At 54.6% G+C, this 23,659-nt stretch overlaps 3 protein-coding genes across 5 annotated transcripts in view; 1 reads left to right on the forward strand and 2 right to left on the reverse strand.

Annotated features, from left to right (window-relative positions):
- Positions 1-2,308, reverse strand: part of RYR1 (ryanodine receptor 1) — a 117,881-nt gene extending 115,573 nt beyond the window's left edge. For both annotated transcript variants that reach the window (XM_043599005.1, XM_043599004.1), the window contains exon 1: positions 2,138-2,308. In XM_043599005.1, coding sequence (XP_043454940.1) covers positions 2,138-2,185 — 48 coding nt within the window. In that variant the 5' untranslated portion in view covers positions 2,186-2,308. The remainder of the gene's footprint in view (positions 1-2,137) is intronic.
- Positions 2,309-7,227: 4,919 nt separating this feature from the next.
- On the forward strand, positions 7,228-20,748 carry RASGRP4 (RAS guanyl releasing protein 4). Its single transcript, XM_043599015.1, is given in 18 exon segments — positions 7,228-7,340; positions 9,844-10,028; positions 10,454-10,559; positions 10,674-10,736; positions 11,325-11,456; positions 11,556-11,581; positions 11,584-11,708; positions 12,863-13,036; positions 14,326-14,442; positions 15,252-15,527; positions 16,634-16,714; positions 16,793-16,897; positions 17,010-17,128; positions 17,240-17,384; positions 18,177-18,213; positions 18,318-18,452; positions 18,571-18,683; positions 19,407-20,748. Coding segments are annotated over 18 exon segments (2,007 nt in total). The 5' UTR covers positions 7,228-7,317; the 3' UTR covers positions 19,452-20,748.
- On the reverse strand, positions 20,722-23,425 carry FAM98C (family with sequence similarity 98 member C). 2 transcript variants are annotated; one of them, XM_043599020.1, is made up of 8 exons: positions 23,297-23,425; positions 23,035-23,183; positions 22,821-22,955; positions 22,205-22,410; positions 21,887-21,964; positions 21,679-21,795; positions 21,166-21,333; positions 20,722-21,054 (listed from the first exon to the last, which is right to left on the reverse strand). In XM_043599020.1, exons 1-8 carry the CDS (start codon positions 23,359-23,361, stop codon positions 20,911-20,913), a joined length of 1,062 nt encoding a protein of 353 aa, XP_043454955.1. In that variant the 5' UTR covers positions 23,362-23,425; the 3' UTR covers positions 20,722-20,910. The 2 variants fall into 2 exon arrangements, with proteins under 2 accessions (XP_043454955.1, XP_043454956.1); XM_043599021.1 differs by lacking the exon at positions 21,679-21,795.
- Positions 23,426-23,659: the final 234 nt, after the last annotated feature.

Genomic DNA, 23,659 nt, shown 5'->3' on the forward strand with positions numbered 1-23,659 from the left:
CATTTTAGGAAACTCGTCCCAGTTAAAAATAGGTGTGTGTGAGTGCACCCAATTTGTCCCTAATAGCACGAATTAGAGGCAACCCAAACGTCCGTCGGCAGGTAAACCGATAGACAAATTGTGGCATAGCCACACAGTGCGATGCCACTCCGCAACAAAGAGAAATGAGCTCTCGATGTGCGCCACATGGATAAATGTCAAAAATGCGCTGGGCAAAAGCAGCAGAGGCAAAGGAGCATATATTGTATATGAAAGCCTAGAAGTGACTAATGGAAAAGAGGGAACTTTCCGGGGTGAAGGAAAGGTTCTATGTCTCGATTATGACGGTGGTTACATGGGTGTGTAAAGTTTGTCGAAACTCACTGAATTGGGACGCCTAAAATGGGCACAATTTTATTGGTATCGATTATACCTCGGTGAAGTTGGATTTTTAAAATATGTGTGCATCTGCACGTAGTAGGTGACAATATAAAATGTATTTCTGACTGGTGGGATGTGGTCCAAAGTGTTTGAGGGAAAAGCCACGTGATCTCAGTAAAGTTCACGAAAACGGACCCAGTCTGGGGACAAGAGATGCCGGGGCCAGACCCCCAGAACCCAGCACAGGCTAACCTGGCAAGTCTGAGCTCGGTTCTCTTCTTGGGAAAGCAGGAAGGCGGGCTCCCAGAGGCACCCAGAGATGACACTTCCTGGCCTTGACCTTGGGCAAGTGATTCTACCACTCAGGCCTTGGTTTCCCTCAAATCTCCCAGCGAGATAAAGATAGGGCCCTACCTCAGAAGATAGGGCAGCCGAGGATATAATTAGATATCTCAGGAGGCCGAGGCCCTGGGCATGGGACCTGACGCAGAGTGGCTGCCTAAGGGCTCATGGCCATGGCCATGGTCTTATTAGGACCAGGGAGGAGGGGCGAGCCCAACCCATGGTGTCTGCTAAGGGGCTGGAGCTGGGGCAAGAGTCTAGGGTGAAGCTAGGCCTCCTCCCGTGGCCGAATGTCCAGCTGTCCCTATCCTTCACTACCAGCCCCAGCTGTCCGATCCTCCCTCCCAGGAAACCGGACCCAGCTCATCAGGGTCCTATTCTGGGGCCTGGAATGCTGTGTCAGCATTTCCCAGGGCCTGGGAGGAGGAGGAGAGGGGCTAGTGCAGGGTCAGCAGACCTGGCCCAGAAGAGAGAACATCATCCCCCCCCACCATACTCATAGCCCCACACCCAGCTGAGCCACCGGGAGGGAGAAGTGGAAAGGACTCTGAGATAGACAGGCCCTCCCCCCTATCCTCTCCCTGTCCCCTGCCCAGTCCCCAGAAAAGCCAGCTATTCTGGGAGGGACACCTGTTGTTCCAATTCCCATCCCTGCCCCCAGCCGGGGATCAGAGATGCCAGGAGAGACAGAGCTAGAGAGGCAGAATGAAATGCAGAGAGCCTAAAGCTAAAGAACAAAGAGACAGAGACAGAGACAGAGAGAGACAGGAAGGCAGAGATGGAGAGACGGAGACACAGAGACAACCCAAAGAGATGAATAGGGAGAGACACTACCCAGAGACCATTAGCAGCCATATTTGGCCCTCCTACCAAAAGGGAGGAGGGAAGAAAGACCTGGAACCCAAGGGAACCCCAGGAGACCCTCAAGGGCTGGGAGTTCAAAGGAATTAGATGCCCCAGCCCACCCCAGCCCCCTTCCCAAGAATTTAAATTAGGTCAGAGTCTACAGCAAGAAGAGAATTAGGCCTAGATGGGGGGGGGGGGGGGGGGCAGGGCAGGGGAACAGCTAAATTAAGCTCAGGAATTAGAACCACCTTCCCCAAGTGCTGGCTTCCAGGGTGGTGGGGGGGGGGTGTTGTCTCAGCGGCCCCTCTTCTCTGGGACAAATAGCTAATGTCAGAAGAGAGGATGGCCGAAGATCCCCCTCCCCATTCTGCAGTCCCAAATTCTTCTAATTCTCTATGGTGAGAAAGGTGAGCGAGACTGAGGGACAAAAAAAAGGAGAAAGACAGAGTGACAGTCACCCAAGGGACAGAGGAATAGATCGCGAGACTCAGAGACTACAAGCAATCAGGACAGAGACACCCGGAGACAAAGAGACACTCAGAGGGACCGGAGAGATGACCCCAGAGACCCCTAGCACAGAGATACTCACCGTCCGCAGAAACTGGACCTCATCCTCGCCCTCTCCTCCGTCACCCATGATGTCGAGGCCCGAGGGGCGCGGGCTGAGATCCGGGAATAGGAAGAGGGGGCCGCAGGCTGGGCGGGTGGGCTGGGGGTGGGCTGGGGTCGGAGACCTCCGGGGCACCCGCGAGGTAGATGGAACTGCGAGGAGGACTCGCGTGCTGGACAGAGCTGGGAGGAGGTCCCCGCCCCCTCCCGGTTCCCATTGGGCCAGGACGTCCAAGGCCACGCCCCCTCACCGGAGCCCCACCCGCAGACCCCAAACCTCGGCCCGGAGGTACGCGTGGGTGGGGTGGGGTGGGGGGTTGCAGCGGGAGAGTCTGGAAGGTAGCTGCCCTCTCTCCACCTCCCTGGTAAGGAAGATGCCGTCGTTCTCCCATTTCACAGAGAGAAAACTGAGGCTCTGAGCCGGGAAGCCGCTGCTATATGTCCTACAGCGGAGTCGGTATGCACACCAGGTCTCCCGACTTTAAAAAGCACCATGCTTAAAAAAGCGCTGAGCTAGACAGTCTGGATCCGAATCCCAGTCTCGCCACTCCCTTATGTGTCCTTGGACAAATCACATCGCTGCTCGGCGCCTCGGTTTCCCCAACTGGTAAGGAGAATATTAATAATACGGACCTCACAGGGCTTTTGTAAGGATTAAATGAGATAATGTGTTTACAGCACTTAGTACCAGTGCACAGTAAATGTTATGGAAGTGTTGCCGACATCATCATCATCGTGATAAAATCTTTTGAGGCAGGAATAATTGCCATAGGAGGTGTCTTTCGTGGGCCTGTTGTATTTCAGACCCCAAACTAAGATATTTTCACTGCATCTCGTTTGGTTCTCACACCAATCCTGCTGTTGTTCCCATCATTTAGAGGAGGAAGTCAACATGCATGGTCCTCACCATGAATAATTTTAAGGACACGACTGGAATGAATGATGTAGCTCGCACAACAATCTTGTGAAGTCAGTAACTTGTGGTGCCCATTTACAGATGAGACAAGCTGAGCGCGGAGAGGTGGAGCGACTTGCCCAAGGTCGCACAGAGGCCGAGCAAAGGGTCTGAACCCAGAGCTAGGGTTCTTAACCGTCCCACTTTGTTGTCTTGATAGTTGCATAAAATCTCCTGATTATAACAAAAACCCAAATCCCCAGGGTGGGGCCCAGCACCCCCAACCCACGCCACTCCCAAGTTCTAACCTCCCTCCCCAGGGGCAGCCTGAGCCGCTGAGGGCCACTAGCTGGGCCATCCCTTCATGCAGCTGAGCTCCCTGGGCTTTGTAAATAGGGGAGACTTGGGGTAACCAGCTTTTTCTTGCTTCTGGCCCACCAGCGCCTGGAGGGGCACTGGCTCCTCCCGGTCCCCACAGGCTCCGGGGAGCTCGGGCGGAGGGGCTCTGCAGCTCCCTAAAACAGGCAGCTGTGGGGCCTGGAGCCCCAGTGCAGGACATCATACCCACCTGGGCCTCCTGTCAGTCACGCACCTTTGTGGCGCTGGGCTTCAGTTTCCTCATCTGTCACTTGGGCGAATTTGGAATAGTTCCCACAACCGGGGGTCATGGGGAAGATCCCATGAGGAAACCTTTAGGAAAAAAAAAGGGGGGGGGGAACCTTTTAGAGCCTATGACATAGTAACTTACTGATACAGGTAACTTATCGATAATACTAAAATTATTGTTAACATGTAATGGTATCTATTAAGTTCTACAAAACAATACCTTGGGGGCGCCTGGGTGGCTCAGTCAGTTGAGCGTCCGACTTTAGCTCAGGTCATGATTTCGTGGTTTGTGAGTTCGAGCCCCGCGTCGGGCTCTGTGCTGACAGCTCAGAGCCTGAAGCCTGCTTCGGATTCTGTGTCTCCCTCTCTCTCTGCCCCTCCCCAGCTCACATTCTATCTCTGTCTCTCTCTCTCTCTCTCAAAAATAAATAAATATTTCAAAAAACACCTTACAGCTCAAATTACACATAAAATGTTAATGTATATATGTTGTTATGTGTTAAATAGTTAAATATTGAAATGTTAATACCATCATCATATATAGCACATAAGTTTGTACCATATTCTTGAATTACATGATGCATAATTACATAATTATATATTTGGGCTAATGTAATTACACAATCCGATATAATTATATGCTTATTATACATACATGGTATGTTAAATATTAAGCTTTTCCTTAGAATTGTATGTATAACAAAATTATTCTGTGTCATTGTGCATTATATCATAAGATATTAATAGTGTTTCTTTTTTTTTGTCAGTCATCATGCTGTGTTTTAAGACCTACCCATGCAGCTCTACGGACACCTGTTCTGTGGCTGTGGGGGCTTTGCAGAGCTCCCTGGAGACTGTCCTCAACTTCCAATCTTGCCAGACCAATAGGGTGACTCACCATTGTTTTAATTTGCACTTCCTTGGTCAGTTACCAAGAATTTCTAGCATCTTCTCAGGTGCTTGTCAGAGTTGGGTTTGCTCACACTTGCTCACACTCTTGGCCCATTTTTCTATCAGAGCCGCTGTCTCTCTTGCTGATTTGCAGCTGCAACTTTCACATTCTAAAGATTAATTTCCCATTGATTTTTTTTTATTTCTTTAATGTTTATTTATATTTGAATTTTTTTTTTTTTTAGTGTTTGTTTATTTTTGAGAGACAGAGATAGAGTGCGAGCAGGGGAGGGGCCGAGAGACAGGGAGACACAGAATCAGAAGCAGGCTCCAGGCTCCGAGCTGTCAGCACAGAGCCCAGTGAGGGGCTGGATGTGGGGCTTGAAACCCAGGAACTGTGAGATCGTGACCTGAGCCCGAAGTCAGTCACTTAACTGACTGAGCCTCCCAGGCGCCCCAATGTTTATTTATATTTAAGACAGAGAGAGAGAGAGAACACCTGCACGTGAGTGAGGTAGGGGCAGAGACAGAGAGAGAGACAGAGGATCTGAAGCAGGCTCTGAGCTGTCAGTAAAGAGCCTGACACACGGCTTGAACTCACAAACTGTGAAATCATGACCCAAGCCGACATCAGACACCTAACCCACTGAGCCACCTAGGTGCCCCTCCCCTTGATTTTAGACATTCTAAAAACGTTGTCCCACTCTGCCATCTTATCAGATATTTGTCCCATGGTGCCTTCATTAAGAGAAATAGTTATTTGGATGTTATCAAATGCATCCTTTTTCTGCCTTATGAGTTTTTGTGGTTTGCTTTAGAAGTCTTTTCCTTTGTGGTTGATGGTGTTATTGTTGGTTTTAACCATCCCTGCAGGTCTTGAGAGTTGCGCTACTGCGGTGGGGGGGGGGGGAGGGAGGGGCTTTACTGATCTCCCTCCCTGAGACTTCTGGGCGAGGGGGAGGGGTGTGGAGACACCACAAGCTAGACTCCACCAACAGCGTTACATCACCTCACAGATACTAGGGAGACGGGCTGACAGACAGACAGAACATCATGGACAGCACTGCTTGAGACTGGGGGGAGGGGCGGGGGGTGGTAAAGAGGTAGGGAGAGGAAGAGAGAGAGAGGGCCTGAGAGCATACGGTATATCACGTAATGGAAAAGCTAAACAGAATGAGCTCTGTGCTTGTCTAAATGTTCTGGCATGAAAAAAAAGTCCATGGTGACTTCTTTTAGTGAAAAAAAGAAAGGAGTAAAAATATACTTCTAAGAGAACTTTGGTTGAATTGACTAACATCCTAGGTTTGGCAGAGGCATATTAATTACTCTGACCCATTTATTCCACTCCTGGGTATCTACCTACAGAACTGCACCCTTTAACGTTCAGCAAAAGACGGGTGCTAGAATGTTCACAGTAGCCTGAGTCACAATAGCCCCAAGCCAGAAGCCTCTCAACTGTCCATTACGGGGAAATTGATCAATACATCATGGAAGGATGACTAAAGGAAGACTATGACACAAAGGAAGACTATACTGTAACAAAAAGGAATAAACTACAACCAGGTATAACATGAAAGCATCACGAAAACAGGACTAAATAAAAGAAGTCAGACACAATAAATCATTCCATTTATCAACAGCTTGAAACTAGGCAAAACTACCCTGCTAGAAATTAGGCTACTGGTAAGTTTCAGGAGGTAGGCGCTGGGTTGGGGTTTATGCAGGGGGCTCGTGCAGGCTGGGAATGTTCTGTTTCTTGACTTCGTGACTGTCACGTAGACACATTCAGCTTATCACAATTCATCACCCTACACACGTATGATCTGCGCTTTTTTTTTGTACGTCAACTTAAAAATATGTCAAGCATGACACACTTAGGTAAAAGAAAAAAAACACATACTCGAAAGAAGAGTCTGTTTCTAGGAGCGCGTATTTATGTACCTCAACAAATGCATAGCTCACAGAGCAGATGTACCCCAGCAGTATGTGCTACGGGTCCCCTGCCTAAGAGGGACAGTGAGACGGGGAAGGGGCTCCCCAGAGGGTTTACCTCCATCTATAATGTTTTTCACAATAAAATAACAGTCTTTAAGTTTCTGTCGTGATTAAATTAGTTGATTTTTTAAAGCCCCTGTAACATTGTGTGGTATGCAGTAGGCGCTGCCTCAGGGTTTGTCACAATAAAGGTAATAAAGTAAAAATGTTTTCTGGGACACAAAGGTCTCATTAAAACTAAAATCGGGAATAAAAGAAACATAAGAAATATACGAAGTACCGTGTCTTGTGACTTTCCACTCACACCTTTGTGTATTACATACGCGAACATGTCCTTGTAGAAATACAGACTTCTGAGTACGTGTTTTCGCATAAATGTGTCGTATTAGGCGTACTTAAAGAAAAAACAAAAGAACTGTTCTCATTGAAGTACGACAGCGACAGAACAGACCAGTGAGGGAACAGAGAATCTCGGGTCTCGAGACAGAAAAGATGGGGGAGATAGAGAGCCCGCTGGGCGCCTGGGGGTGGGGGCTGGCAGCACCGGAAACCTCAGCCTGAAGGGATCCCCGTGTGGGGGGAGGGGGACCTTTGGTCTCTCCCCAGCCTCTTCCTTCCCCCTGGCCTGGGGCTGGGTGGGGAGGGGAAGTTCCTCTTTCCTTCCCAAGCACCAGAGGAGGCCCCAGCTCCCAAGGGGCTAAGAAGCTGGAGCACTGGGGAGGAGGAAGAACTGAGCCAGACTTTGGCAAGACCCCCTCCCCCCACCAGGAAGCATGAACAGGAAAGACAGCAAGAGGTGAGAGGACCCTCCCCAGGAAGACTGGGAGCACCCTAAGCGCGCCTCGGGCTGCGTGGGAAGGCTGGGGAGTACTAAGGCGGCTGGTAGGGTGTTGGGCTCCTTCAGCGACAGGAGCAGGGGCAGGGGCCACCAGGCGAAAGATGCTGCAGGGAGTCCAGAGCCGCTGGCTGGGCCAGGACTGTTTGTATGAGCCCTTGGGTCTTGTCCTCGCTGTCTCTGGAGTTTGAGCTGCTCTGTATCCTCTGCTACCCCGCCCCCACTCATCCCTGCTCCCTAGATTGGCTGTCTCTGTCCTCCCTGGGGTCCTCCTCGCTCCCCATCACAGTCGCTCCCTCGCTACCCCCTGCCCCTGGACTGGAAACTCCAGGCTCCCGCAGGGCCCTGCCCCGGGGGAGGGGAGTGTGACGCAGGACATGGCGGCTCCCCTGCTTCTTAAACCACTCCTGGCTGCTCCAGACACTCCAGAGAGCAGCCGGTCCACAGGTAAGGGCCTAGCAGCTTCTGGAATGGGCTTCCTGTCACCTGGGCAAGCTTGCTCTCCTGTCCTCACAGGCGTGATGGTGGCTGGGTCCCTAGCCTGGGTAGCTCCTCCGGCCTCCTCTGGCATGGCTCTGATGGGTAAAGGGGTCCCCTCCCTATAATAGCCAGCAGTTTACTGGTGGAGACCTGGCTACCTCATTTTCTGGCTGTGTGACCTTATATAAGTCACTTAACTGCTCTGTGCCCTGGTGTCTTCCTCCCAGAAGTCCTCAGTGAGACAGACTGACTAGTGGTTCTCAAGCCCGAGTGTGCATCAGAACCCCCTGGAGGTCTTGTAAAACACATTGCTGGGCGCCTGGCTGACACAGTCGGTGGATCATGTGACTCTTGATATCGGGATTGCGAATTCACGCCTCATGTTGGGTATAGATATTACTTAAAAATAAAAAAATCATTAAAAAAATTTTGTGTGTGTGAGAGAGACAGAGAGAGCTCACAGAGCATGAGCGGGGGAGGGGCAGAGAAGGAGACAGAATCTGAAGCAGGCTCCGGGCTCTCAGCTGTCAGCACAGAGCCCGACATGGGGCTCGAACTCACTGACCCGTGAGATCATGACCTGAGCCCAAGTCGGACACTTAACCGGCCGAGCCACCCAGGCACCCCCAAAAGAAAAAGAAAAAGAAAAAGAAAAAAATAAAATAAAATAAATAAAAAATAAAAAGTATTCAGAACTCAGTCGATACCAGCTAACCACAGTCAATACTGATTCCCTGAACCCTTATGATGCCCCTGGGACACGGCAGTGCCTTCATTACGAGAGTCTCTGATTTCACCCCACGCCCCAGGCCTGGCTTCTGGTTTGCCCCATCACTTTCTCTCTATCTCAAGTTCAACTTTCCCATCTCTGGCCACTTAACAGCCTGAGTGAACTAAGTCCTTTATTTAGCACTTCTGAAGAGCAAGGCATTGAATGTTCATAATAAATTCCTTGGGAAGGTCTCAGGACGACTCTCCTTTTTCATATGGGGAAACCGAAGCCCAGAGAAATGAAGTGACCAGCACAAAGTCACACAGCCAACATAAGTGTCTCTAATCCCATTTTGTGAGAGCCAAGGCCGTGCCACCCTCAATTCTGCTGCCTCCTTCCTCCACCACCCCTGACTCTCCATTACCCTCTTTCCCCAACTGGAACACGAGCCTCAGGGAGGCACAAGGCAGAGCGAGGGTTATTTTTAAACTTTCCTTGAAGCTGCCTCAGCCCCAGGGACCCTGCCCAGCTCTGAAGAGCCCTGGTGAGGCCACTTTGCCCCTGTATCTTCTCTCCGAATCCAGGGACCCGGGCTGGTGGCTAAGACTCAGGTCCCACCAAAGTACTGTCTTGGGGTGGGGTGTGTCACCTCAGTGGGGGCTCCAGCTGGGAGAGGGATGACAGATGGGATCTCAGGGTCTGCTGCTTTCCTGAGGGCTGGGGGAGGGAGCGGGCCGTGCTTTAGAGCAAAGGGCAATTGGCAAGAGTCTCCCTGAAGGCAGAACCTGGGGAGGACAGGAATGATTCTGGGGGGGTCTTTTCCCATGATTCTCTGGGAGGTCAAGAGTCGTCCCAGGGGTCGGCCAACAGGAAGTCTCTCCAAAATGCCTTGGGACTGTATAGTTAAGGGGAATTGGAGCCAATGCCTGGAGGAAGGAGTTCTTATGATTCCCTGTAGGGTCTGTAGTAATCCTGGGGGTCTTCTCCCATGATTTCCTGGGGGTTCAGGGTGGTCTTGAGAGTCTTTTCTCCCGATTCCCTGAGGGGGGCAGGAGTAATCCTTTCAGTTTACCTGTAAGAGAAGGCTCCCATTATCTGGAATACTGCAGGGGTTTTCTCCCATGAGTCCATGGTAGGTCAGGAGGCTTCGTCTGGGGCTTTGCCTTTGGGAAGCTTCTGCCATAATGCCTCGGGTCTTAGGGGTCAAGAAGAATTCTGAGGGTCAGCCCAAAGGAAGGGGTTCCCATGATTCCCTGGGGGGTGTGCCCACAGGAAGTCCCACCAGGAATGCCCAGCAAAGACAGGGGGGCGGGGCCGGCCCCGACAGGCCCGGCGCCACAAGACGTGCCCCAGCCCCCGGGAAATCAGCAAGGTCATGGCTTCCATGGCTCTGGGCATGCTGAATGAGGGCGGCTGCAGCGAAGATGAGCTGCTGGAGAAATGTATTCAGTCCTTCGGTGAGTGTCCCCTTCCCTGGCCAGCCTCCCTGGCCCTCAGGTGGTAAAGCACCCACCTCTCTGTAGGCCTCAGTTTGGGGGGGGCGGGGGTATAAAATGGGAGCAAGGGTGTGCGGAGTGAATCTCAAGCACTACATTAGGGATGAGAGAAACACGTGCGTTTCTTTTTCCCGAGATGTGGAGGAGGAGGAGGTCTGATGCTATTTCCATCCACACCATGGCTTGCCAGGTACTGTGCTGGTCTACACACAGCGCAGACCAGGAAACTGAGACACCCTAAGGAGGCTAAGTGGCTTGCCCTAGTTCATGCAGGGAGTCACCGGTAGAGCCGGAGTCGGAACCAGCTAGTCCAACTGGCTGCGGAGATTCTGCAGTCTTTGGCCCAGGAGCCATTCTGACACAGAGTCCCCTCCTCCCGCCCCCAGACTCAGCTGGCAGCCTGCGCCGTGGGGACCACGTTCTCAACATGGTGCTGGCCACGCACAGCTGGGTGCTGCCTTCCGCCCACCTCGCTGCCCGCCTGCTGACCTTATATCCTCCCAGGGCCATGAGCAGCGGGTGGAGGGCGGAGGGCAGAGACGGGCGGGTCTGGAAGATGGGGGCAGGGTGAGCAGACAGGTTGGCAGAGCCTTGACCGGAACTCAAGTACCAGGAAGCCACAGGGGACACACAGGAGCTGAGACGGCTGCAGATCTGCCACCTGGTCAGGTAGGGTGGGGTCAAGAACGCTACTCCCATGACCTGGGGTCCCCACCGGCCTCCTTCCCCCCAAAAACACACCTCCCGGGGATTCTCCAGCCCAATCCCCCACAGATCCAAACCCTGCTCCCCCAAATACCGCTTCTGAGACAGCCCCGCTTTGGTTCCTAAGACCCTCCCAGTTCTGCCCCTTAGAACCCTCACCTCTTAGAGACCCTCTCCCACCTGATGCCCAGAGACCTCTAGCTCTGATGCCCCAAACCCCCACCTCTCGCATACCCCGGCCTAGCTTTTAAGACCCCCTCACCTTGTTCTCCCCAAATTTCACTCCTCAGAGACCCCCGGCTTAGTTCCTGAGACCCCTCCACTATCCTGCTTCCTAGCAATTCCACCTCCAAGAGATTCCCCCCAACTTATCTTCCACTGATCCCCCAGCCTGTGTTAAGAGGCCCCCTGTCCCACTTCTAGAGACAGCCCTAGGCTGGGGCCTCTCCAAACCCTGACCTTCCAGAGACCCCTGGCCCGAGATTCCTCAGCCCAAGGGACCTCCTTTAGAGACCTTGCCCACCCCCACCCCTGTCTCTAAACCACCCGCAGGTACTGGCTGACCCAACACCCGGAGACAGTGCATCAAGAGCCTCAGCTAGAAGAGGTTATCGGGCGCTTCTGGGCCACTGTGGAGCAGGAGGGCAACTCTGCCCAGAGGAGCCTGGGAGACTCCTCCACCCTGTGAGCCAGCCCTCCCCACCCCCGTTCGGCCGCCTCTCTCCCCACCCTCACGTCCTCCACCCCGCACCCATCCAGTACCCTGCCCCTCTTTGCCCCCAGCCTGAGCCCCGGGGGCCCTGGCCCCCCGCCCCTCTGAGCAGCCCAGGCCTCGGCAAAAAGCGCAAAGTGTCCTTGCTCTTCGACCACCTGGAGACGGAGGAGCTGGCTCAGCATCTCACTTACCTGGAGTTTCGCTCCTTCCAGGCTATCACGGTGAGGACGCCCTCCCCGAGCTGGGGAGGGCTAGGAGTGGGGGAGCCTCCAAGAGTCAGAGGGCCCGGGCAGGGGCTTTGGGCAGGGATCTCAGACTCTCAAGATGGGTGCCAGAAGGTTCAGTAAAAGGAGTTAAGCTGACTGAGGACAGAACCCCTGGGTTCAAATCCAGCAGCCCCTCCTTATCTGTGTAACCTTGAATTCATTTCTCAGCCTCTCTGGGACTCACGTGTCTCGTTTGTAAGATGGCGGTCCCCATACCTCAGTAGATGGTCAGGAGAATTCAATTAAAATGTCCGCTTCAAAATGCTTGTCACACTACCTGGCACAGTAGTGAGTGAGTGCTCAGAATATTTTATTAATTATTAATTTATTCGGGAGGCATTGAAGTTCACTGTGCTTCAGTTCCTTGATCTATAAAAAGGGGGATTTCACAGTTCCTGCCTCGTAGGATCAGTGCCCGGTCCAGAGTGAATGCTATCTGGTAGAACCATTTGAAATTGTCGTATTTTGCCATGTTTTGCCTACCCAAATGATCATTTCATATGCTTCAACCTCTATATAAGTATACTTATGGTATATGTAAGTGCGTGTGTGTGTGTGTGTAAGTATTAGCTATTGCCATGGCCACCTCAAGGGAAGGTCACCACCAGTTCCTTCATCTGGAAATATCCTGATTGTTCACACACACACATGTGCAGTACATGTGGGCATGGAATGTTGACCCCTTGAGCAGAACAAATAGAAATCGCTTTTGTGTCTCTTTGCCATTCTTCCTTTTGCTGACTGCATACCAGGCAGGTATACAGGTAGGGGCAATAGACTGGGTTCCCACCCGGACTCTCGCCTGTGTGACCCTGGGCAAGTTATCTTCTCTGTGCCTCGACAGTCTCATCTCTAAAATGTGAATAACATATTCATGATATTCACTTCGTAGAGTTGATGTGAGGATTAAATTAGTTAATATAACAAAGGACTGAGAACAGCGCCTGACTTTATTTAAATATTTCTCTTCAGAGGGAGAGGGCCACGGTGACGTCAAGGACATGTGACAGCCAGACTAGGGCCTCAGAGGTCACGACTGCTAGGGGGATGGGCGTGTGAGGGCAAGGCCGCGGCACCCCTGCCCACCCTGATGCCCACCTCACCCCCAGCCCCAGGATCTGCGGGGCTACGTTTTGCAGGGCTCCGTGCGGGGCTGCCCGGCCCTGGAGGGATCCGTAGGCCTCAGCAACAGCGTGTCCCGCTGGGTGCAGGTCATGGTGCTGAGCCGTCCCGGGCCGGCACAGCGCGCGCAGGTGCTGGACAAGTTCATCCACGTGGCACAGGTGAGGCCCGCCCCCAGGGACTGAGGGAACCGCCACCCGCAGTTCTCAGACCCCACCCCCAACCCCCCTCGCATTCCTGCTGCCCTGCCCTCGGCCACAGCTGACCCGCGCGAGTGGTGACGTCATCCACATCCTGGCCCCGCCCCCTCGCATCACGCCCACCCTGACTCCGCCCCCGAGGCCCCAGTCCCGAGGTTCTAAACCCGGACTGTGCGCTTCTTTCCTGGCCTGGATAGCGCCACGTCGAACCCGCCCCGGCACTCCCTTCCTTGGTCCTAGACGTAGCTGTTGACGATGCTCCCCCCCTTGCCCAAGCCCCATGCCCGAATATTCTGCCTACGGGGCAGTGAAAGCGGCTCTTCCATGCCCCCACGTTTGCGTCACCCTCACCTCGGTCTCTAGGCCCCAGCCGTCCCTTCGGCTGCATACTTCCCTCCCCATCACGTCAGGTCTGTCCTTGGCCCAGCCCCACTGTGTCACAACCCCTCTCTTCCCCTTCCCTAAATAGATACCTTCTCTCCTTTCTGGAGAAAAGGGAAGCCTCCTGCCCCCACCGTGGCCACGCCCCTTTGCGTACTTCCTCGCAGACCACGCCCTTCCTCTCGCGTCTTCCAACGCACCGCTTCGCCTGTCTGCCTGACCGCCTGTCCGGCCCCTAAGACCTGGAGGTTCTAGTGTCTGCCCCTGGCCTCCTCCGGCTGAGTGTCTTCCACTCCTCCCTGGCTCTCCCCCCCCCCCACCCCCCTCCTCACAGCGACCTCTGCCCTGCAAACTTGAAAAAGAGGAGGATGAGACAGTTGCCCCTGATGCCCGGCTGACCCCACACTTGTCTCTCATGTCCTTCTGACCCTTCCATTTCACTCTGGCCCCATTCACCTCTGCCCGGTTCCTAACTCCTGCCCAGAGCCCAGGCCGTCTTGTCTCCCTGTCTGACCCCCAGGTGCCCAGCACCCTGAATCCCCCACACCTGTCTAGTCCCCAAACCTGTCCAACTCCTCACACTCGCCTGACTACCCCCTTTCCACCACACTGTTCTCTGAACTCACATCAGTCTATCACCTGCTCGACCCGCCCCCTCCCCCCCCCCCCCCCCCCCCCCCCCCCCCCGTTAATGCCCATATACCTGCTTGCAGCCCACCACTGCCTGACACATCTAACCTGATGCCCACACTGGTCCATACCCACACACGCCTGACACCCCAGCTCAACCTGGATGCTGTCACGTGAAACCCCATTTTGCCTATCCTCCATGTGATACCCACCATCTCAGCATCACCCTTCCTTCCTAGAGGCTCCACCAGCTACAGAATTTCAACACACTGATGGCGGTCACGGGGGGCCTGTGTCACAGTGCCATCTCCAGACTCAAGGACTCCCATGCTCATCTGAGCCCTGACAGCACCAAGGTGAACCCCCACTCTTCTCCCAGGGTTCCAGCGGTCAATTATCCTGAACCACCCCGCACTTTCTCCCAATCCCCTCCATCCACCTAGGGGCCCTGGAGCCACCTGGAGACCTTGCTCCTCCAAATCCGACAGAGCCCCAGACTCTGTCCTCTGCCTGCCTTCCTCCCTCCTCAACCATGCATGCATCATGCTGACCCCTCTCTACTCCGTGTTTCCGGTCCTGAGCAGGACTGGAGGGAGACACGTAAGAGAGATGGTAGCAGAGAACTTGCAGTCCAGGCGGGGAGTGAAATGATGCCCCTAAGGACACCAAATTTAGGCCACCCATGGGAGGAGCGTGGGTTAGGCGTGTCCTGGGAAGTGCACGGCGAGAGTGAGGTACTCATGAGTCCAGTGTATGGCTGAAGTCAGGATCTGGCAGGAAATTAGACTGGAGATGCCCAGGGTGGGGGATCCTGTTGAGACCTGCGAGCTGAACTAAGGTGTCTGGGCTTTATCCAGATGGCAATGGGGAGTTGGGAAGGTTTGGTAATGACGACGGCATGCACGATCAGATTTTGGTTTCGGAAAAAAATCACTAGCCTGGGGAATGGGGGATACGGAGCTTTCTGAAATGGGGACCCAAAAGGAAAAGCAGTTTGGGGGAGGAGGTTGCTGAGGCCAATGGGGGATGGGGGGGGGGGGGGCTCGGGGAGCTGTCCAAAATGCCATTGGACCCCTGGGAGTCCGGAACTCACGCGGGTGGCTAAGGGAGCAGAAATGGCCTCCCCCCATAACGTCCCCACCCCCGACACGCCCCTCCCCCACAGGCCCTGCTAGAACTGTCTGAGCTCCTCGCTGCCCACAACAACTACGCCCGTTACCGCCGCACCTGGGCTGACTGCACGGGCTTCCGGCTGCCGGTACTGGGCGTGCACCTCAAAGACCTGGTGTCCCTGCATGAGGCACAGCCCGACAGGTTGCCAGACGGCCGCCTGCACCTCCCCAAACTCAACAACCTCTACCTGCGGCTGCAGGAGCTGGCAGCCCTCCAGAGGCAGCACCCGCCCTGCAGTGCCAATGAGGACCTGCTGCATCTTCTCACGGTGAGCTGCCCCGCCCCACCCCTGCCCAGGCTGGGCGCCCCTAGACTGCACCTGGAGGGTGCAGGGGTTTACAGTCCTGGGCGCGACAGCGTCTGCACCCTTGTGGCGCCCATTCTGCAGATTGGGAAACTGAGGTCCACAAGGTGAAGTCACTTGCCTACTGTCCCACAGCAGTACAACCTGCATTTGAACCCAAGCAGCTCAGCCTCAGAACCCGTGTGTTAACGTGTTAACCACCATACTACATCCTGAGATTGAGGGTGTGCAATTCTAGCTACATTCTATTTATATAACATAAATAACAACATATATATCCTCCCCCCCTCCTTGCCAAGGAGCTACAAATTGAGAGAGACTGGGATTCTGAAGGCCATGAGGTCTAAGACTGATTTGCAGACCTAAGACAGGACCACCAGCTACATAATGTGCAGGGCCGGCGCAAAATGAAAATGTGGGGCTCCTTGTTCAAAATTCTTAAGAATTTCAAGACGATGACAGCAGGGCATTAAATGAAATGGGGGCCCTTCAAAGTATGGGGCCTGCCTGTGAAGCTGGCCTTGCCCTGAGATGAGTGGGGCCCAAGGCCCTATGCTTTATTGATTCTAGAAGGCTATCAAGCCCAAATATTTATTGAGCACCTGCTGTGAGCCAGACACTACTTTAGGCACTTAGACTCACAGCAGTGAGCACGTCAGAAAAAACAAAACAAAACAAAACGAAAAGAACAACAACAACAAAAACCTCCTGCTGTTCTTGTGGGGCTGACTTCCCGGTAGTGGAGAGACAGCCAATAAAACAAAGTGAGTAAATCATATGGTCTTTCGGAGGATAAGTGCCATAGAGAAGGCCAAAGTGGGAACCAGCAAGGAAAGTGACAGGGGTTTACAATTTTAAAAAGGACCAAAAAAGGCCTCAGTGAGAAGATGGCATTTCTGGACTAGGGAACAGGGGTGTGGAGACTGAATGGTGGCTCGGTGGGAGAGAGGACCCTAGGAGTCCCCAGAGAAGAGGGGCTTGGGAGGAGGATGAGAGTGGGGATCCAGGCAGGGTGCAGGCCGAGGGCAGAGGCTGGAGAGGAGGGTCTGTAATGCCCTGCTCACCCGCAGCTTTCCCTGGATCTCTTCTACACGGAGGACGAGATCTATGAGCTTTCTTACGCCCGGGAGCCCCGCTGCCCCAAGAGTCTGGTGAGAACTGACCCCTGACCCCTGGCCCCGGCCCCAGCCTATGCACTGACTAACGGTGCCCCTCTGTCCCTGCCCCAGCCACCCTCCCCCTTCAAAGCGCCCCTGGTGGTGGAGTGGGCCCCTGGCGTGACACCCAAGCCTGACAGGGTCACCCTGGGTCAGCACGTGGAGCAGCTGGTGGAGGTGAGGAGGGGCCGGGAGGGAAGGTATCTGTACAGTCCCGACGCAGAGGACAAGATCTAAGACTGAGGATCATGATTTGGCCTTACTCTGCCCTCCCCATGCTCCTCTGAAGTCTGTGTTCAAGAATTATGACCCTGAAGGCCGAGGAACCATCTCTCAGGAGGACTTTGAGCGATTCTCAGGCAACTTCCCCTTCGCCTGCCATGGGCTTCACCCACCGCCCCGCCCGGGGTAAGCACTCCCGACCTCTGGGTCCCCCAGAGATGAGGATGCTGGGGTTGCCGGGACTCCCGAGTCTGGGAGAAAGGGGGACAGTCATGCTGAGGTGGTCTGTGCCCCTAGGAATGGCTCCTTCACCCGAGAAGAGCTGACGGCGTACCTGCTCCGGGCCAGCGCCATCTGCTCCAAGCTGGGCCTGGCCTTCCTGCACACCTTCCATGAAGTCACCTTCCGCAAGCCCACCTTCTGTGACAGCTGCAGTGGCTTCGTGAGCACCCTGCCCCTCTATCATCACCCCTAGTGCCCATCCCCCCTGAAGTGTCCCAAGTCCTAACTCCTTATGGCCTGGACTCAAAAGGCCAGCCCTGCCCTGGAGGGCTCACAGTCCCCAAGTCCCAGATGATCCCCAAGTTCCAGAAAAGCCCCCAGGCTCGAATAATCCCCACATCCGTGTAAACCCTAAACACTGGATATACCCAAAGTTTGGATAATGCCCAAATCCCAGATGATCTCCATCCTGGATCACTGCCAAACCATGGGTATCTAAAACTGTAGATTATCTCCAAACAGAATCAATTTCCAAGTCTTTAGGATCCAGATTAATTCAAACCCTGGATAACTTTCAAATTGAAGGTATCCTCAAATTCTGGATAATGGACAGATCTCTCAATCTCCAAACCAAAACGAATTCACATACCTTGGATTACTTTTCCAAACCTATTTTTCATTCACTAAATATTTAGTGAGTACCTCCTGTGTGTCAATCAGTTCTAGACTTGAGGGCTGGGGAGAGGGGCTCAAGCAGGCAACAGGAAACCCAGTCCCTGCCCATAGAATGTACATTTCATTCATTCCACATTTTACTTAATTCTAATATCCTAGATGACTCCCCAGACTTGCAGTAACCTCCAAATCCCTTTAATCCCCAGATCCCCCCTTAAGCCCCTAGCCTGGAGAATTTCCCAAACCACATGGTCTCCATGCTTCCAGGGACCAACCCCACCCCCATCCACAGCCCTCTCCCCTCGCCTAGGTAACCAATTCTGCTTTCTCTTACCAGCTCTGGGGCGTCACCAAGCAAGGCTACCGCTGTCGGGGTGAGTGAGGCATCAGTGGTGGGGAGGGGATCCAGCACCTACAGGCTGGGCGACTGGGGGGCCCAGGCGGGGCCTCTGGCCGCTAACTGCTGACCTTGCCTCAGACTGTGGGCTGTGTTGCCACAAACACTGCAGAGACCGTGTGAAGGTAGAGTGTAAGAAAAGGCCAGGGGCCAAGGGCGATGTGAGCCCCCCTGGAGCCCCTGGCCCACCCACACCAGCCCCCCACGCCAGCTGTGGTAAGACCCAGGGTGTGGCAGTCCTGGGAAGGGGGCCTGGTGGATGGGGATTAACTTCAAGGTCACAAGGCCCTTCCGGTCGTAACCACGCCACCCACGCCCATCACCCCACAAGCAGGCACAGAGGACAATCTCTCCTACACACTATCCCTGGAGCCGGAGACGGGGCACCATCTTCGCCATGCCTGGACTCAGACAGAGCCCCCGCACCCTTCCTGGGAACCACAGACGGTGAGGAGGGACTGCCCCCCTACCGCCAGCTGGATACAGGGGAGACCAGGCCATTTGCTTGGGGGAACCAAGGCAGATTTGGAAAAGCATAGCAAAGCAAAAAGGTGAAAGAGTCCTCAACTGCTTGGGTAGGAGAGTATAGACACTGGTTAATTTCTAATGTTGAGGGAAAAATAAAAATTTCAGTCTGGTGGGGTGGGAAGAGGGGCTAGCCACTAGTAGAACAGAAGAAGAATTCTGAGGGGGCACCTGGGTGGCTCAGTCGGTTAAGCATCCGACTTCAGCTCAGGGTCGTGATCTCACAGCTTGTGAGTTCGAGTCCCACGTCAGGCTCTGTGCTAACAGCTTAGAGCCTGGAGTCTGCTTCGGATTCTGTGTCTCCCTCTCTCTCTCTGCCCCTCTCCGCTCATGTTCTGTCTCTGTCTCCAAAATAAATAAACATTTAAAAAAAGAAAAAAAAAAAGAATTTTGAGGAGAAAAAAGAAAAGGACAAAGATAAGGCCAAATTCACCAGGAGCTATAATTTATGTCAGTGGAATAAATTTTACTCTTCAAAGGTACAGACCTTCAGATTGAGTTTAAAAAAAAAAAAAAAAAAAGCGAGAACATCCCTGGGGATGTTCATCCGTCCACTAAACAGAAGTCTGGGTAAGGCTCCGCCCCTCGCAGTTTCTCCTAGATACCAAACACTCCCCACATCACCCAATGTCTTCCTCCTTCCAGGTGCCCCTCGAACGACGGCCCTGCCCACCCAGCCCTCCACGCTGAATTCCTAGACCCTGCTTGGGTCTGACCTCTCTCACCTCCCCCACAGTCAGTCCCAAGTCCTATTCTTCGGCCTCCAGCAGGACCCCCAAAGGCGTCACCTCCTTCACATCCACACTGCCTTCAGCGAAGAGTTTGTCATTTCTTACTCCGAAAGTTTCTTCTTTTGCATCAGAGTGCCTACAACCTGTATTCTGTTTTCCTGCACTTAGCATCTGTGTGGTTTCATGGTGGATATGTTTAGACCTAAGTGTCATCTCACCGTGTCCTTACATCTCCATTTTACAGATAAGGAAACTGAGGCCCAGGGAGGTTAAGCTGCTCTCTAAGGTGGCAGAGCTCCTAAGTGTTGGAGGCAGGACTCAAACCCTGGTGGTCTGTCTGCCTCTAAAACGGAAGCTCCTTACCAATATGCTACACTGACAGCATGGGTCAGGATGGGAGGGGATAGGCTGGGCAGAGTTCCTAACTCTGGGGCTCCAGAGACAGGAGAGAAGGCTGGCGTAGAGATGGAACAGGGAGCCTGTGAACACCTGAGTCCCTCCTCTGCTCAGAGCCCTTCCACGCCTCGGTCTCACTCGGGGAAAGCCAGAGTCCTCACTGTGGCCCACCTCCCACAATCTATTTGTCACCTCTCTGACCTTACCTACCACCACCCACCCCCTTACTCATCCTGCTTCAACTACACTGAACCCTATGGTCCCTGAACGTGCCAAAAATACTCCTACCTCAGGGCCTTTGCACTGGCAGTTCCCTCTGCCTGGAGTGCTCTTCCAGAGGCCTCCATGGCTCCCTCTTTGGGACTTAGCTCAAATGTCACCTTCTCAGTGAGGCCCCTCTGACCATACTCGAAGTTGCAATCCACCCCCAGTCCTGCTTCTGTTTTCCTGCTTTTTTTTTTTTCCCCAAAGTCCTTTACCCATCTGACAAACAATACTCTTTTACCTATTTATCTTATTGAATGTCTGCTCCTCGTCACCAGAAATGTCAGCTCCAGGACAGCAGGGGTTTTTATAATCTATACTTTTCGCTACTGTATTCCTGGTGCCTAGAACGGGGCTGGCACATGGTGGGCACCTGAGAACTGTTCGTCCAATGCCGGCATGTCTCCCTCCCTATGCCCACAGGAAGGGAAAGATGTGTTGCTAAAGAGCAAAGGACTATGAGGGTCAGAGCAACAGGGGCCTGTTGAAACCCAGTGGACATAGACACCCCTACCCCTTCTCAAACCTGAGCACCCCTGGCCTGACCCCACAGAGACAGGTCCTACAGCTGTCATAAATTAAATTTATTTTCTAGAGAACGTGGTCCTTGCTGTTGAGTGGTGGATGGGGGAAAGACATCTGGGACCTTAGGAACAGAGGATGTGGGGCCTGGGAGCCAGATGCCAAGATAAACTCTCAAAATGACTCCGCGAGGATTGGCAGAGAGGATCCCCCCCCACTCGACCACCAGTTCCCCTTTACTTCTTCTTCTTCTTGCGACCCCAGCTCTGGCGGCCTGCCTTCCGCCCACCTCCGTCCTCTCTTCTGCTTTGCCAGCTGGGCATGGGAGCCTCCAGCTCATTTGGACGGCCCCCTCGGTCTGGCACGTTGCCCATAAGCACCTGAGAGTTGATCAGATTTGAGGTTCAGGGAAGAAAAATGAACACGGAGACCCGAGAGCCAAGTGTGAAGGCCAAGGATGCTGGGGCCCTTCCCTACTCCCAGGTGCCCACCTTGTTGATGGCACAGCAGGTCCCTCGGCGGGCAGCCTTGCTGGTGGCTGGGACAAGACGAGACAGGTCCGCTCGGGCAGCCAGGACATGTGCGATGGAGACATCTGATTCTGGGCTCAGAGCCTCTCGAATTGGGATCAGCACTACCTTCATGGCTTCTCCTTGGGCCTGGGGAGGGGGGCATGGAAAAGGTGCCCAAGAGCCCTCCCCAGGTGGCATCTGCCATCTTGGAAGCATCTCTGTCTCCACTTAGGGTCTCACCCCCCACATCTCTAAACAAGAGTTATGTATAGTTCCAAAGACACTCCCAGCTAAAAGCTGGGAATTCCAGAATGTCCTGGGCCTCTAGATTTTAGAATGCCCTGGAGGCCCTACCATTCTAGAGCCCCAAACCTTACAAGAATCTAAAAACCTGGTATAAGGAAATATTCCTGGCCTTCGTTCCTCCTCCCAGTACTGGTAGCCCACACAACTGGTCCTCCCTGCTCCTGCCAAGGTCCTCTATGCCCACACCTCTGCCCGATCGCTCCAGTGGAATGCAGATGTTGTGAGGTCCAGGCGCTTGAGGAGAAGGCAGCGGCGACAGCAGTACTGATCTCTCAGCCTTTGGCACAGAGACTCCAATGCCTCCTGGGAAAAAGGCCTCAGTCATGCCAGGGGTCCCCCTGACTCTCATCTCTGGGTGAGGACGCTGTTGGCATACAGCCACACACAGTCTTACCCATCTGGGTGCGTCCAGCGGGTTGCTGAGGAGGGGCTGCAGGAATCCTGGGGGCAGGGAAGGCAGCAGCTCAGAGATCTGACGGGAGAAGGAGGAGTCTGAGGTTGACGAGGCAGAAACCAGATGTACTTTCCGTGGATTCCAGTTCCCCATGGTCCTGAAGACCCAGGCGTCGGAATCAAGAATGGTGGTCACTGCTCTAGAAAAATATCCCCGTGGCTGGGGCACTCCTGCCAGAACCGCTTTTGGAGAAAGGACTCCCCCTACCACAAGGAAAGTGGGGTGGCCCCCGGTGCGGAAGGGACTCCAGCTCTCTACCTTGTCATGCAACTCCCACAGCAGCCGGCTGGCAGCGGTCCCAGGCGTAGGTCTGGGCAGCCCTAGAGCTTGGAAGGTAAGGACCAGTTCCTGAACCACGTCATCTCCCTCCTCTGCCCCTTCCCCACAGGGCGGTGCGGGGCTGGAATCCAGCCGCGGGTACAGACGGAGGAGGCGGGCAGCCTGGAGTTCTGAACAGAGAAAGCCTAAAAGAAGGAAAAAGGAGCGGTGCAATCAAGGAGGGCTGCCACCCGACCCACCGACCCACCGGGGTCAGAAAGTTCCATCTGCTTCGCGCCTTCTAGTTCCGCCCCCTTAGAACCCCGACTCTACTTCCAGGATAAGCTCCACCCACTTCGAGACCCTGTCCCCCGCTCGCACTTCGAACCCGGCCCACATCGGAAACACCTGGCCCGCAACAGCAAACCCAACCCACTCAAACATCAGGACTTTCTCGTCAAAATTCGAACCCCACCACCTCCAACCCTCCGGTTCCGCCTCAATTCTGACTGCGCCCCCTTAGGGGAACCCTGGCTCCACCCCAAGGTGCTGAGCCCGCCCCTCTAGAAGCTGTAGCCTCGCCCACTTCCGCATCCTGGGCCAGCCCCCGGCTCACGCAGCAGGCGCAGGCACGCGCCGCGCTCCCGCAGCGCGGCCGCGCAGTCTCCGCCGCAGAGCGCGCGGTCGGGGCAATGCAACTCCCGCAGCAGGTCGGCCAACTGTCGCAGGAATTCCTCCTCTGCGCCGGGGCCTGCAGGAGGCGAGACACGTCAGGGCGCGGCGGCGACCTCCGCGGCCCCACCCCTCCGGGCCGCCCGCTCCACACGTACCGTCGCCGGCCCTCAGCACCTCCGCGCTCTCCTCCCGCTCCCGCTCCAGGGCGCCCAGAGTGGCCAGCTCCGCCGCCAGCCGCGCGCACAGCGCCCTGAAGTCTGGACACGAGGTGCCCAGCGACGTCGCCCCCGAGAAACCCTCATACCTGTGGCGGGGCCGAGGCAGCGGGAGGGGGCTGGAGAGGTCAGTAGGAATTTCTGAGGGCAAACCTGTCCCTTCCTGTGCCCCTAGCCACCACCTCCCCCCCGTTCCCCTTACCCTAAGGCTTGCAGGTCCCGGGCCACAGCGACCCACTCCCGCGCTTCCGCCTCCGCCCCCTCCATGAAAGCTTGCCTGTTCTCCAGGCGCGCGCCCCCTGCCGGCCGGAGGGAGGCCCCGCCCCAGGAGCGGCGTGCGCGCCCGGCGCCCCGCTGCGGCTCCGTCCAATCGGCCCCTAAGGGCCTTCGGCGTTCCGATTGGTGCAGGAGGCAGTAGGACCCGCCCCCAGACCTGCCGGCGCGGAGACCTAGAGCGCCGCCCTTCGGGTGACTCAGTCAGGACCGTGGAATCCCCCCAGCTCTGTGAATCCCGCGCGTGCGTTCAGGATCCCAGCTGTCGCGACAGGCCAGCGGGTGTCGCTAT

Source organism: Prionailurus bengalensis, chromosome E2, assembly GCF_016509475.1.
Source record: "Prionailurus bengalensis isolate Pbe53 chromosome E2, Fcat_Pben_1.1_paternal_pri, whole genome shotgun sequence".
NCBI lineage: Eukaryota > Metazoa > Chordata > Mammalia > Carnivora > Felidae > Prionailurus > Prionailurus bengalensis.